Raw genomic sequence first — 11,918 nt, 5'->3', positions numbered from 1 at the left:
CGCCCAGACTCCCCTCTATTTTCAGATACTGCATATTGGCCTCCTCTGGTCACGTCTAGCTAAACAAGTAGGAGTTTTCCTGGGGAGTGAGACTGTATAAAACAGGCCCTTTGAAAAGCAACCCCAGAGCAAATGACATTACTCAAGGTATCTACCATCAAGGTCATGGCAGGAGAGGGACACAGGAGTCAGGGGTGGGGGTGGGCTCGGGGCAAGGGGAGCAGGGCTGGCATGGGAGTGGGTGCGTGAAATGCTTTGTTTCAACAGAACAGAATACACGCTGAACCCCAAAATCAAGTAATTAAAAGGGGAAGTGCCAAGGGAGATCCAATTTGGAAGCGGGTGGCCAGAAATCTGGGAGAGCTGAAGCCAAACCACTCTACTGAAGAAAGGAGAGAGGGCTTTCGAGGCAGCCTCAGGGGAGGCTGAATCCACCTGTCCGCGGGAGGAGATTTGCAAAGGGCGAGCACAAGTGTCCCCAAAGTGAGCACATCTTGGGCAACGAGGAGAGTTTCTATAGGGAACAAATGGAAACTAAAGACAATCCCACTGTGATCTGGGGAGGGATGAGATCTGGGGACAAGCAGAGCTCAACAGGAGACCCTCGAGCTCGGCAGAGGCGGCGGCCATTCACTGACAGCGCTGGCGCTCTGGGTTAGCAGTGTGTCTGAGGTGCTGTGGGTAACACTGAGGTTGAGGAACGAGAGGAATGCTCTCACCGTGCTCTAGCACAGCCCTACTCTGGGGACAACTTGACCCAGGGGCAAGAAAACAGGGCTCTTGGTTCAGGCCCATCTGAGCAGGACCAACTAACCAGCAGGAGCAGGTGAAAGAGACCAAAGCAGGAAGTGCGGGCGGGGGGGGGGGGGGGGCAGGAAGAAGAGGGGGGCTACCAACTGAGACTAGGCCAACCAGATCGCTAGGGACTGCCATCTTCTGAGAGATACAGTCTCCCAAGGGCCCATCTGACCCGGGCAGACTCGGTGGTAGCCAAGCCAGGGCTAACCAGGGCCCGGCCCTTGAGCTAATCAGAGAGGCCAACAACAGGTACCCCTCCTCCGCCCCCCCCCCCCCGCCACGTCCTCAGGGAGTGGGAGTGGACCTAGGACTGTGGTTTCTCTACCCATCCAGGGCCTGGCCCCGGGAAACAATGTGCCTGGTTGTAGACAGGAGCCCTCCTGGGGAACTCAAACCATACTTTTGTATCCTTGTAGAAAAGAGAGAAGCTGGGGGCCTGTACCCCTCCCCTCCCCCACACTTGGCCAGGGCTCCCTCTCCAGACCAGCTCAGAGTCACCTTTGTGACATCACATGACAAATAAAGAGGGCGATGACTCAGGCACCCGGTTGCCCCACTACAAGACTCCAGAATTCTGTGAACAGTATATATTGGGCATCCCTGTAGTGGCCGAAGGCATTTCTGACTCGAGAGTCTAGTGAGATGGTCTCGGGGTGAAAATGCTCCCGATCTAGACTTAGCTCCATGGCTGGTCAGAGTACCGACAAGGTATACCAAGTCAAGCTGCCTCCCCCTGGTGATGGGGAGGCAGCAACAGAGGTCCCACCTAAGTCCTCCCTGGAACCAAATTTGGATTCCAGGGAGGTTTTAGAGAAGCATGAGGACCCAGCTGGGAGCCGAGATCCAGATCCCCAAGACGACCCACAGCCACAGGCCCCAAACCTGGGTGCCGCCAATGTGGGACAAAACATTTTCGGGCTCTCCTTCCCGAGGAAGCTCTGGAGCGTCGTGGAGGACACCACCTTCACGTCCGTGCGCTGGAATGACGACGGCGACACCGTGATCATCGACGAAGACCTTTTCCAGAGGGAGATTCTTCGCCGGAGGGGCCCAGAGAGAATCTTTGAAACTGACAGCTTGAAGGGGTTCATCCGCCTAATGAACCTGTACGGGTTCAGCAAAATACGCGCGGACGACCCTCCGGTTCACGCCCCGGGGAACAAGAGGATGATGGTAACGTACAAAGTCCTTGCGTTTCCCCTGTTTTCTGTCCTTCCAACAGCTTCCCAGGAGACCCAGATGAAGGATCTCCCGAAAGGGTTTAATTTCTTATTGATACTTTATTAACATGTTTCTCTGTGCCTAAACAGAAGCCAGGGAACGTCAGACAGGTGTGTGAACCCCTTAACCTATGCGTGCCGTGTCGTCGTCGGTGAGCCCAGGCTCTAGGGCGTGAGGAGCCTCGCAGGCAGCCTCAGAGGACCTTTCCTCCATAGTAGAACTAGACCATTATCTAGGCCATTATGACAGCCTGGGGGGGGGGGGAGGGGCTGGGAGTAGTGGTGGCGCCAGTGGTGGCCGCGGTGGCCGTGGCAACGGCGGCAGCAGCCGGGAACGCGGTTCTTTCCTTCCAGAATGACTAAAAGGATGAATCTCGTTTCAGATGTACCGCAACTCCAACTTCCGGCGAGACAGGCCCGTGCTGCTCGAGAATATTCAGGCAAAAGGTAACCTGAGAACTGGCACCGGGTGGCTAGGAAGCAGCGCAACACCTCTAAAGAGGAAGAAGCAGGTAGCGGCGACGAGACGTTCCCCACGAACCCATCACCACGAATCCACCCAAGAGGACAAGGCGGAGCCCAAAGAAGCCCCAAATGTTCAGGGACCCAGTGGCACCCAGGCCTTTTCCTTCACTGGGATCTGGGCCCTGAGCAGCGTAGCCAGATATGCCATGGCAAATCGGGGCCCAAGTGAGCCGGGGGGCCCAAGTGGGGAGGGCACCTCCAGGAATGTGATGTTTGCGCCCCCGGCTACTGCCGGGAGGGGCGGCGCGGGGGAGCTGCCCGCTGCCCCCCCGCCCTACCCAGATTATGAGTCGGTGCTGTCGCTGTACAACACCTGTTATTCCATCCTGCTGGCTGCCCTTTTGTTCATGTCCCCACACGAGGCCCCCAGTGAGAACGAGGAGCAGGAGGATTCCTCAGACTACAAGTGTGCACTCTGTGAACACTTCAAGGACAACCCGGGTCCCTAAGCTCACAGGCCACTGGTGACAGATAAAAATCACGATTGTGTAGCCCTGGCTCTATTTTTGGCTTGAATAAAGAAAAGCAAAGCTCCGCAGGAGTAAATAAGCAATGACAACGGCGAGTCTGTGTCCTTTCTCACTTGCGATACTACACACACCTCACTGGATAAACCCGAGGAGGCTGCGGATCCTGGCCCAGGACCGGTTTTGGCCCCCGTGGGCCCTCTTGTCTTTGAAGCGGCGGCATTTTCACCCACTCGGCCAAGGAGTGTCGAGCGGCTAGGGAGTGTGGAGGCAGGCCCAGGGAGATCTGGTCGCCTGAGCCTTGCCTGCCGGCCAGGAGACACAACAGCCTCACTCCTGACCTTGGCGCTGTCCGTCCCCCTTTCCAGCCTTCACGAAGCTTGAGACAGGAGGGGCTTTCCTCGTGGGTCCCCTTGTGATGCCAGCAAGTTTCTGATCAGCAGCTGAGTGCTTCTAGCGCGGGGGCCAGGGGCCTTCCAAAGAGGCCCCCACCGGAAAAGCAGGGACGTAGGACCCCTTTAGTCGAGCTCAGAAGACACAGGCCATTCCAGTCAATGGCGGGGTGGGGGTGGGGGGCGCGGGCGGGGCTGGCCCACCATCCTGAGGACGTGGGTAACAGCCACTAGAACCTTGGCTAAGGAACACACAAAAACCAACAACAAAAGATTTCCCACAAAATACACAACCCAACTTAGCACTTTTCCATCAGTGCTGTATCTAGGATCCTTTCCCTGCACACGAAGCAGCCGTGCCATGTGTGGAACACGCACGCTTCACGGGCCGAGGGACGCCTTTACAACAGAGCAAGAGTCACCTGCGAGGACGGACGGGTGCTCTGTTTCTCGGGCTGATGTCCCCGTCACCGTGAACGGGGCCGTCCGTGGCTGGCCACTCCCTCCCGGGCCTTCCTTCAGCGCCGGCTCCCAGCCTTCCCACAACATCCCCTGGACGCTGTTCGCTCTCCGACTTTTGACCAGAACGAAGACGGGGGGATACACTAACCGGTTCTCTTAAGGTGTGTTTGTTTTTTTAAAGATTTTATTTATTTCACAGAGAGAGAGACACAGAGGGAACACAAGCAGGGGCAGAGGGAGAAGCAGGCTCCCCGTGGAGCCGGGAGCCGGACGTGGGGCTCGATCCCAGGACCCCGGGATCATGACCCGACCCAAGGGCAGACACGTAACGACTGAGCCACCCAGGCGCCCCGAAACGTGCTTCCTGGTGCAATCCAGATTAGTCGCGGTGCAGAGGCCTTTACGGCCGCTTTCCCTTTCTCCTGAAGCTCAGAGTCCTCGAGCCTGTCGAGGAGCCCAGACGGGCAGCTCACAAGGAAAGTCCCGCCGGCCCGTCCCCCGCACGGGAGCGGGGAAATCTGTGTCCACGAACAGCACGCAGCGGCAGCGCTCTCCGCGGCAGGGCCCAGCCGGACCAGAGCTGCGGTCCCCGCCTGCGGCACGACGGTCAGCTCACGGGTCGTGACTTAGCTGGCTTCTCCGTAACCCCGCACGCTCCTCAGGCCTCCTGCCCCGAGGGGAGCAGGTGCTCTGGGATGTCCACCTGGAAGACATCCTTTCCGCCTTTCCTGGGGATGGGCTCCAGCAACCACCTGGGGTTCGAAAGCGCCGTGAGGTACTTCTGCCTCAGGCTGGTCAGCACAGCTCGGTTTTCCAGTTCCACGACCTCATCGGGAGCTAAGTCTTCGGGGCACGGCAACGTTTCCCCAACGTCAACAAGCCCTGTGCACAAAGAGAAGCACGCGCTGGTTTTTCCTTCCAGAAACCGAGGCCCGCCTGTTGGGAGAACGCGGTTATCGAAAGCGACACCCACCAGAGACCACGAGGGTCTCACCAAGGGGCCTCGGAGTACACTGGGCCCCTCTGGCCGAGCATTTGCGACGTGCCAAACTCTGTTCGGGGAGTTCTGGGTGGGGCCGAGGGACGGAGAGAAAGAAGCGGAGGGCCTTGTCCTCAACGACCACGCCCGAACAATGGGCTGGTCCCAGCCAGACTGCTCAGGGCAGCAGGCGGAGAGCAGGAGGGCTCCAGACGCCAGCGGGGGAACAGGCCATCAGGTCCCCGAGTACTTCGGCAGGTGGCAGGTGCGGCGCTGGGACCCGACCCACCGAGGGCGCAGGGAACTTACCCGGGATGCGGGGACGGTGGGGGTGGGGCGTCGCCCACGAAGCCAGGCAACAGCCTGAATCTGGAGGTTACCCCAACCCACCCCGGGTCCCGCGGTCCCCGCCCCCCACGGTCTCTGCCGCGTGTACGCGCACGCACACACACTCGTGCGCAAACACACGGGGGTACACAGACACACCCACAGGCAAATGCCACGTGGAGACTCGGAAGCTGTCCCTGCCTCTCAGATCAAAGATGGGAACTGAGGCCCAGAGCGGACGCAGGGCTCCCCTGAGGTCGTGGGACCTCGGCGACCCCCCCACCCCCAGCGCACGGCCCCTCGCTGCCCCTCCGAACGGTGTGTTGCTCGGCTCACACACCAAGCGGTTCAAAGGAAAACAAGCCGCAACACTCCCGAGCGAGGTCCCGCCGCGTAGCCCCTGGAGGTGTCTGAGCAGCATGCGGCCTGTCATCACTTGCCAGCTATCACGCCACGGCCGTACTTCTCCCCTTCCCGAAGCAAGGCCTGAATCTGAGCGGGGCCCATCCCCAGCCTCTCCACCAGCAGCGTCCTCCACGCGGCGTCTTCCCAGTCCCTGTGGGCGATGTGGACGGCGACGGTACAGTTCCGGTGGCTGCTCAGCAGAGGACGCCAGCGCGTCTCCACGGTCTTGACCCCATTCAAGACGAAACCCGCATAAGGCTGCCGGAAGGAGAGGCAGCCGAACTTCATCTCCCTACAGCTCCTGGGGCCTCCCCTGGCCTGCGGGAACACGGAACCACGAATGTCAATGCGCATCACGCCCAGCGCTCCAAGCCCATGACCCGCGGGCAAGGCCTCTCCCCAGTGTCCCCCGGGTTGCCCCGAGACCCCACTGACCTGGACGGTGGGGCAGCCGAGAGCCCTGGCCCCTTCCTTCTATCACTACACAGTCAACCGACAGGCCCAAAGGAAGGGGCCGGTGATCAGGCCTCCTTGTCCATCAGATGGAGTCTTGGGCGAGCTCACCGACGACGGTGCAGACAGCTAGAGAAGGGCATGGCCAGGACAGCACGTGGTCAGTGCTACGACGGAGGCCACGGAGCCCCAGGAGAGCACAGAGGCCCCTGGGTTTAACGAACGACTCAGCGAGCTGGCTCTAGCCCTCTCCCAGCACAGACAGGGCCAGTCCTGGGCTTCGCTGCTTCTCCTGCCAAGCCACTCGGGTCCCTGGCCCTGCCACCGCTGACACACTGCACACCCCCGGGCTCCTGTCCTGGGGCGGCGGAGCACAGATCCTTGGTATCTAACCTCAGCTCGGCGCTGGGGGCGCCCCGCCATCTCAGATGGCCCCGGCCCCTTTGGGTGCCACCCTCCTCTGACCCCTTCCTGCCCCACTGCTCTCCACTATCAACAGACACCCCCAACCCCGACCTGAGCCTAGAGAAAGGAAATACAAGAGCAGGACCAACTGGTCCCGGGGCGCACGCACTGTCTCTACGCCAAGCACAGGGGAGGGGCACGCACCACACACCGTGGGACTCAATCCTCAAATCACCCGGTACGGTGGCGCTACCCTCACCCCTCTCTGCATCTGAGGAGGAGGTGCCGAGGAAGAGACAGATGGCCCATGACTGCAAGGGGATCTGAGTGCCTGTACCCCCTGCCCTTGCACCTGGACGGGGCGGGGGGGGGTCCCCCCTCCTCACGGGAGGACAGAGCTGTGCAGTGGGAAGAGCAGGGCCCCGGGCCTGAACCTCAGCTGGGTCCCGGTACCTCACGGAGCCTCAGTCTCCAGCGTGGCTGTGAGGATCGGGGACAAGGGGCCAAGGGCACCCAGCCCAGTACATGGCACCTAACAGGACAGTTACAAACAGTGTCTCCCATCATCATCGTCATCATCATCATCATCATCGGGCCTGGGGCTCTACACTGAGCCCATGAGTACCACCTACTCCGGCTCATCTCTGCTCCCAGTTCCTCAAGTACATAAACCTGGCCTCAATGGCATTCTCTTGTTTAAGGAAACACATCCACTCTCAGAGACAAGGCCCCGTGATCACAAAAGCTGCCTCACGTTCACCCCCTTCCCAATCCACCGTCCTGCCCGTCGCCACGTCCAGACCCGCTGCCTTCCGTCTTGTCTCTCCGGCCGAGCTGCCCTCAGCTGTGCTCTGGGGTCTAGCACTCTGGCTCACTCCGGGGCCTGGCTCGGTCATGCTCCTGCTCAGGCAGCCTCCCTCCCGTCCCCCGTGAGTAGGCGGTCCCGTCTGCAGAGAGCCACACCTGTGTCTCCCTCACCGCAGGGACAAAGACTCCCCCCGCCCCCCCGCCGCCCCCCCTCCCCCCGGGGCCCACACAGGCCTCCAACTCCTGCGGCGGCCTTCTCCAAACCTGTGCATAGCAGAGGTCCCCCCAGAACAGCCGTCTACACTCGCAGCCTCTACTTCCTCGCCATGCACCGCACCCCACCTTCCACGAACACACCCTTGACCCGCCTGTCTCGTCCTCATCTAACTCGTGGCCGGACAGCCCGGACGCGGTCGACCACCTCTCGTTCCCTTCTTCTCAGGCTTGCGCATCGCACGCTCGCCCGCTCTGCCCCCGTTCACACAGGCCATGCCCGCTTCGTCTCAAGCCTCCACAGCCAGCAGCCCCAGGTCCCCAACCACCGCCACCCCAAATCCGCTTCCGTTCCACCTCGGCAAGTGGTTTCACCACCCATCTGTTGTTCCAGTCCCCCTGACCTAGCAGCCGCTGCGCTCCCTTTCCCGCACCCGGCACTCACATCACGTGGGCGCCGGTCCCCAAACCCACTCAGAGCCTGACCCGTCTCCATCGTCTGCACGGCCACAATCCCAGCCTCAGTCTCCCAAGGTCCCGCTGCCCTCTCGAGCCGTCTCCCGAGCACCCTCTGCCTCGCCGCTGGAGCGCAGCACTCCCGGGTCCGCACCGAGGACAGGGTGGTTCTGGTACAGGAGTGATCCATCGTGTCACTCCCCTGCCAAAACCTTCTAGGGGCCTCCTGTCCCGTCCAGGACAGATCCACACTTCTCGCCAGGGCCTAAAGGCCCCACGTGATCTGCCCCCCAACCCCCCACCCCGCTGTCTGCTCCCTTCACCCCTCTACTCAGCACCCTGCAGCCACGAAGGCCTTCCTTCCATCCCCGGAACAGTCCAAGTTCATCCCTCCCTCGGGGCTTTCGTAGGTTGTTAACGGGTTGCATTATGTCCCCACCAAATTCGTGTGCTGGAAGTCTCGATCCCCAGCACCTCAGAACATGACCTCATACATAAAGGAAAGGTCTTTACAGACCTTTTGAGTTCAAGTGAGCTCAGCTGGGCAGACCCTCACCCGGTATGACTGGTGTTCATACGAAAGGGTGAAGTTTAGAGACAGGCATGTGAAGACACAGGCAGAGATCTACAAGCTGCGGGATGCCAAAGATGGCCAGGGAACCACCAGAAGGTGGGGGGCGGGGGCGGAACACCTTCTCTCCCAGCTCTCAGAAGAGGCGAGTTCAGCCGAGGCCCTGAGCTCGGACTTCCAGCCCCCAGAGACGGGAGACAATGCATTCCTGTTGCTGAAGCCAGCCAGTCTGTGGCAGTCTGGCACAACCACCCTGGCAAGCTAATTCAGGGGTAGGGGTAAGCTCTGTCCTGGACGTCTCCACAGGGTGCACCGTGCTCTCTCCCTCAAGGGCACACCCAGCCCCTTCCTTCATGTCCGTACATCTTCACCCATCATCTTTTTCACTGCCTGCGTGGCATCCCGTGCTTGGCTGTCCCACCATTTGCTCACTAGTCCCTTACTGACGGAGACTCACAGACTGCGTTGCACTTTCTGCCACTACAGAGGACATCACCACGGACGCCCGTTGGCAGAGGACGTGTTTAGTAGGCGGCTAGGGTCACGGCATGCACGTCTGAGATGCTGATACAGGCCAGCAGAGCGCCTTCCACAAAGGCTCCCCCGTGTATGCTCCAGCAGCCACGGGCAAGGGGTCCACTGCCTCACTCCACTGTCGGCCCTGAGCATCGTTCCTCCGCTTAAGCTCTGCCAACCCGATGGGTGACAAAGGGTCGCCCTGTTCACTGGGTCCGGATTATTCACGAGGGAGGCTGGATATCCCCCTGTGGCCTGGCCCTTTCTCTTTCTTCCACGACGGTATATAACTGGACTGCAGGTTTGCCTCATTCAGTGTCTTGGCCAACCTTTTTCTCATCAGGGCCACAAAGACACAAGGAGAACTGAACTGTGTGGGCGGAACCCCTAGAGGGATGGAACTGTGAAGCTGCCCTCCTGTCTCGCCATGCAGAGTACCTGCTTTGTGGTCTGACGAGGAAACGCTATTCCACTTGTCTGGCCTTCTTCGCCTGCACGAGGACTGGGGGGGGGGGGGGGGGGGAGAAGAAGAAGTCATTAGGTACAAGAGGACAATGTTGGCTAATGTGCCAGAACAGGTTTTCTACTCAGCAGGGATGGGGGACCCCTGGGACTCAGGCGGCCCGCTGGATGGGAAACACCTCACTCGAGGTTTGGTTCTGCTAATCACATGATGCCCTAGCCAGCAGCTGAGAAAACTCTCATGTGAGGGATCCTGTTCTCACAGCCTCGCAGACCCCTTATCCAACAGGAGAAAGATGACACCACTCCCTCACACTGTCACAGGGGAAGGACTTGGGGGCCCTACGATCCCGGTCCCCTCAATAAAATCCTGAGTAGGCCCCACTGGGAGGAGTGCCACGGGTAACCAGGGGAACACCGCACAGCCTGGGACCTCAGGTAGGTCACAGCCTGGTGGCCAAGGGGAGGCGGGGAGGGACGCAGTGAGGGAGGACTGGAGCTCGTGGACCCGCGCGCTCCTGTTTCTATGTGCACAGGTCCACTGCCTGTACATGCGCTTAGAAGGATGGCGGGCGTGTGACTGTGGCTGGAGGAGGGGATAGCGAAGGGTGGCCTGGGCAGCTCTGCGCGTGCTTCCAGACCCCCCCCCCCCCCCCGCCCGCAAAGGCCCGGAAAACCCCAGCACACAGGTACCAGCCCGCGGAGGGCCCAGCAGGCCTCAGCAGCAGGGGCTTCCCGGCTCCCTTTGTGGCGGGCGGGTCTCCCGGCACCGAGTCGCGGGCGCCCCTGGCTGACCCGGATGCGGCCACCAGGCGGGACCGTCCGCTTCCGCGTGACCCGGCGAGGCCGCCAGCGCCTGGACGACCGCCTCGCACGCCCAGGCCAGGAGACGACGCGGGCCGCGGAGAGCGGACAGAGCGCTCGGCCCGCGTCGGGGCTCTCCCGCCATCGCCGCGGCCCGGCACCGGGGACCGCCCACAGGTGACAGGCGTCGGCGGTCCCTCAGCCGACAGGCTCGCACAGACGCCGGCGCCCCTCCCTTGCGGGCCGTACGCCCGCTCGAACCCACGTAACGCACTCGGAGGTACGGAACACGCCCGTTCGCAAGCACGTCGGCACGCAGCCGAGCAGTTACGTACACACGCACCTACGTACACACGCACATAGGCTCGGGAGCCCCGGCCGCCAGGAGACGTGTGGGGGACTCACCCGGCCCCGACTCGCGGGGGAGGACCCCGGTGGACCGGGAGGTAGACGCCGGCGGCTCGAGCGGAACCGGAAGTCAGGAAAGAAATGGGGTGGGGGGAAGGGGCGGGGCGAGGCGAGCGGGGGGGGGCTGTTCCGTGGGCGGGGCTACGGGAGGCGGGGCAGGGGGAGGAGTGTGTGGGGGTCGACCTGTGGGAACGAGCTGGGGGACGAGCTGTGAGGCAGGGCTGGGGGAGTAGCCGGGGCGCACCTGCAAGAGGGGTGAGCGCGGCGAGTGAGAAAGAGTTGGGTACGAGCCCGGGCACTGCGAGGGGAGGAGCAGGGAAGGAGCAGGACAGAGCTGGGGGGAATGTTGCGGAGAAGGGGCTGTGCGAAGAGCAGGGTGGGCCTGAGGAGGTGTAGGCGGGGGGATCTGAGCGCTGGGGTAACGCAGCTTGGGGCGGAGCCACAGGAGAAGCTCGGGGACCCCTGGGGATGAGGACCTGGCGAGTAGCAGGGCGGAGCTGAGAGGAGGAGCTGGGCGGGGTGGAGCTGAGGGAGTTGGGAAGGCAGTGCTGGGGAGGAGCGGGATTAAGCTGGGGAGGTGGAGATGGACGCGGAGCCTTGGGAAGAGCTGGGAGATCACTGCCGACGAGGACCTGGGCAGTTGTAGGGCAGGGCGGGGGACTCTGGAAAGGCGAAACTGGGGGAGGAGTAGGGCGTGGCTGCCGGAAACGTAGGAGGAGAGCTGGGGTTGAGCGGGTTGGAGCTGGGAAGCGGCAGGGAGGGCCTGGCGGAAAGGTTGGCGAAGTAGCTGCCAACGGGGTGTGGGGCTGGGGGAAAGCTGGGAGGAGGAGCTGTGGCGATGCCAAGCGGGCTTGGGCAGAGCAGAGCGATGTCGGGGAAAGCTGGAAGCAGAAGCTGGGGACGAGCGGGGCAGGGCTGGTGGGTAGCTGCGCGGAGCAGGATGGGGCTGGGGAGGGGTAGGGCAAGTTGGGGGAAAAGCTGCGAGGAGGAGCTGGGACAGGGCTAGGGCGGAGCATGGCGGGCCTGGGGATGCTGACAGGAGGTGCTGTGGAGGAGCGGGGCGAGCTGGAGGAAAGCCTGGGGTAGGAGCCAGGGCGGGCTAGGGAGGAGCTGCGTGGGGCTGGTGGTATAGCTGGGAGGAGGAGCTGCAGGGCAGCGGGGCGCGGTTGGGGAGTTGCACGGTGGGACCCGTAAGATAGCAGGGAGGCGGAGCCGGGGAGGAGCAGGGCGGGACTGTCGGCTGGTTGG

The 11,918-nt window shown here is 62.0% G+C and overlaps 2 protein-coding genes across 5 annotated transcripts; one reads left to right on the top strand and one right to left on the bottom strand.

Moving 5' to 3' along the window:
- The first annotated feature begins 1,482 nt into the window (after positions 1-1,482).
- HSFX3 (heat shock transcription factor family, X-linked member 3) lies at positions 1,483-2,992 on the top strand. Its single transcript, XM_035001878.1, has 2 exons — positions 1,483-1,971; positions 2,402-2,992. The coding sequence occupies exons 1-2, from the start codon at positions 1,483-1,485 to the stop codon at positions 2,990-2,992; spliced, it is 1,080 nt and encodes a 359-aa protein (XP_034857769.1).
- A 1,154-nt stretch (positions 2,993-4,146) lies between these two features.
- Positions 4,147-10,752, bottom strand: EOLA1 (endothelium and lymphocyte associated ASCH domain 1). 4 transcript variants are annotated; one of them, XM_035001971.1, is made up of 5 exons: positions 10,668-10,752; positions 9,435-9,498; positions 6,011-6,157; positions 5,611-5,893; positions 4,147-4,746 (listed from the first exon to the last, which is right to left on the bottom strand). In XM_035001971.1, the coding sequence occupies exons 4-5, from the start codon at positions 5,861-5,863 to the stop codon at positions 4,523-4,525; spliced, it is 477 nt and encodes a 158-aa protein (XP_034857862.1). In that variant the 5' UTR covers positions 5,864-5,893; positions 6,011-6,157; positions 9,435-9,498; positions 10,668-10,752; the 3' UTR covers positions 4,147-4,522. The 4 variants fall into 4 exon arrangements, with proteins under 4 accessions (XP_034857862.1, XP_034857854.1, XP_034857867.1 ...); XM_035001963.1 differs by having other exon boundaries at positions 10,606-10,694; XM_035001976.1 differs by lacking the exon at positions 10,668-10,752 and adding an exon at positions 10,152-10,484.
- Positions 10,753-11,918: the final 1,166 nt, after the last annotated feature.

Source organism: Mirounga leonina, unplaced genomic scaffold (genome assembly GCF_011800145.1).
Source record: "Mirounga leonina isolate KUSES-001 unplaced genomic scaffold, KU_Mleo_1.0 Mir_101608, whole genome shotgun sequence".
NCBI lineage: Eukaryota > Metazoa > Chordata > Mammalia > Carnivora > Phocidae > Mirounga > Mirounga leonina.
Note: the sequence above shows the minus strand (reverse complement) of the source record. Positions and strands in the feature narration are given on the sequence as shown.

Excerpts from the sequence above, each read along its gene's own strand:
- HSFX3 (XM_035001878.1), top strand. The coding sequence starts at position 1,483 with ATGGCTGGTCAGAGTACCGACAAGGTATACCAAGTCAAGCTGCCTCCC. Across the intron at positions 1,972-2,401 it reads CGGGGAACAAGAGGATGATG|ATGTACCGCAACTCCAACTT; the intron begins GTAACGTACAAA and ends ATCTCGTTTCAG.
- EOLA1 (XM_035001971.1), bottom strand. The coding sequence starts at position 5,863 with ATGAAGTTCGGCTGCCTCTCCTTCCGGCAGCCTTATGCGGGTTTCGTC. Across the intron at positions 4,747-5,610 it reads CGGCCGTGGCGTGATAGCTG|GGCTTGTTGACGTTGGGGAA; the intron begins GCAAGTGATGAC and ends CTTTGTGCACAG.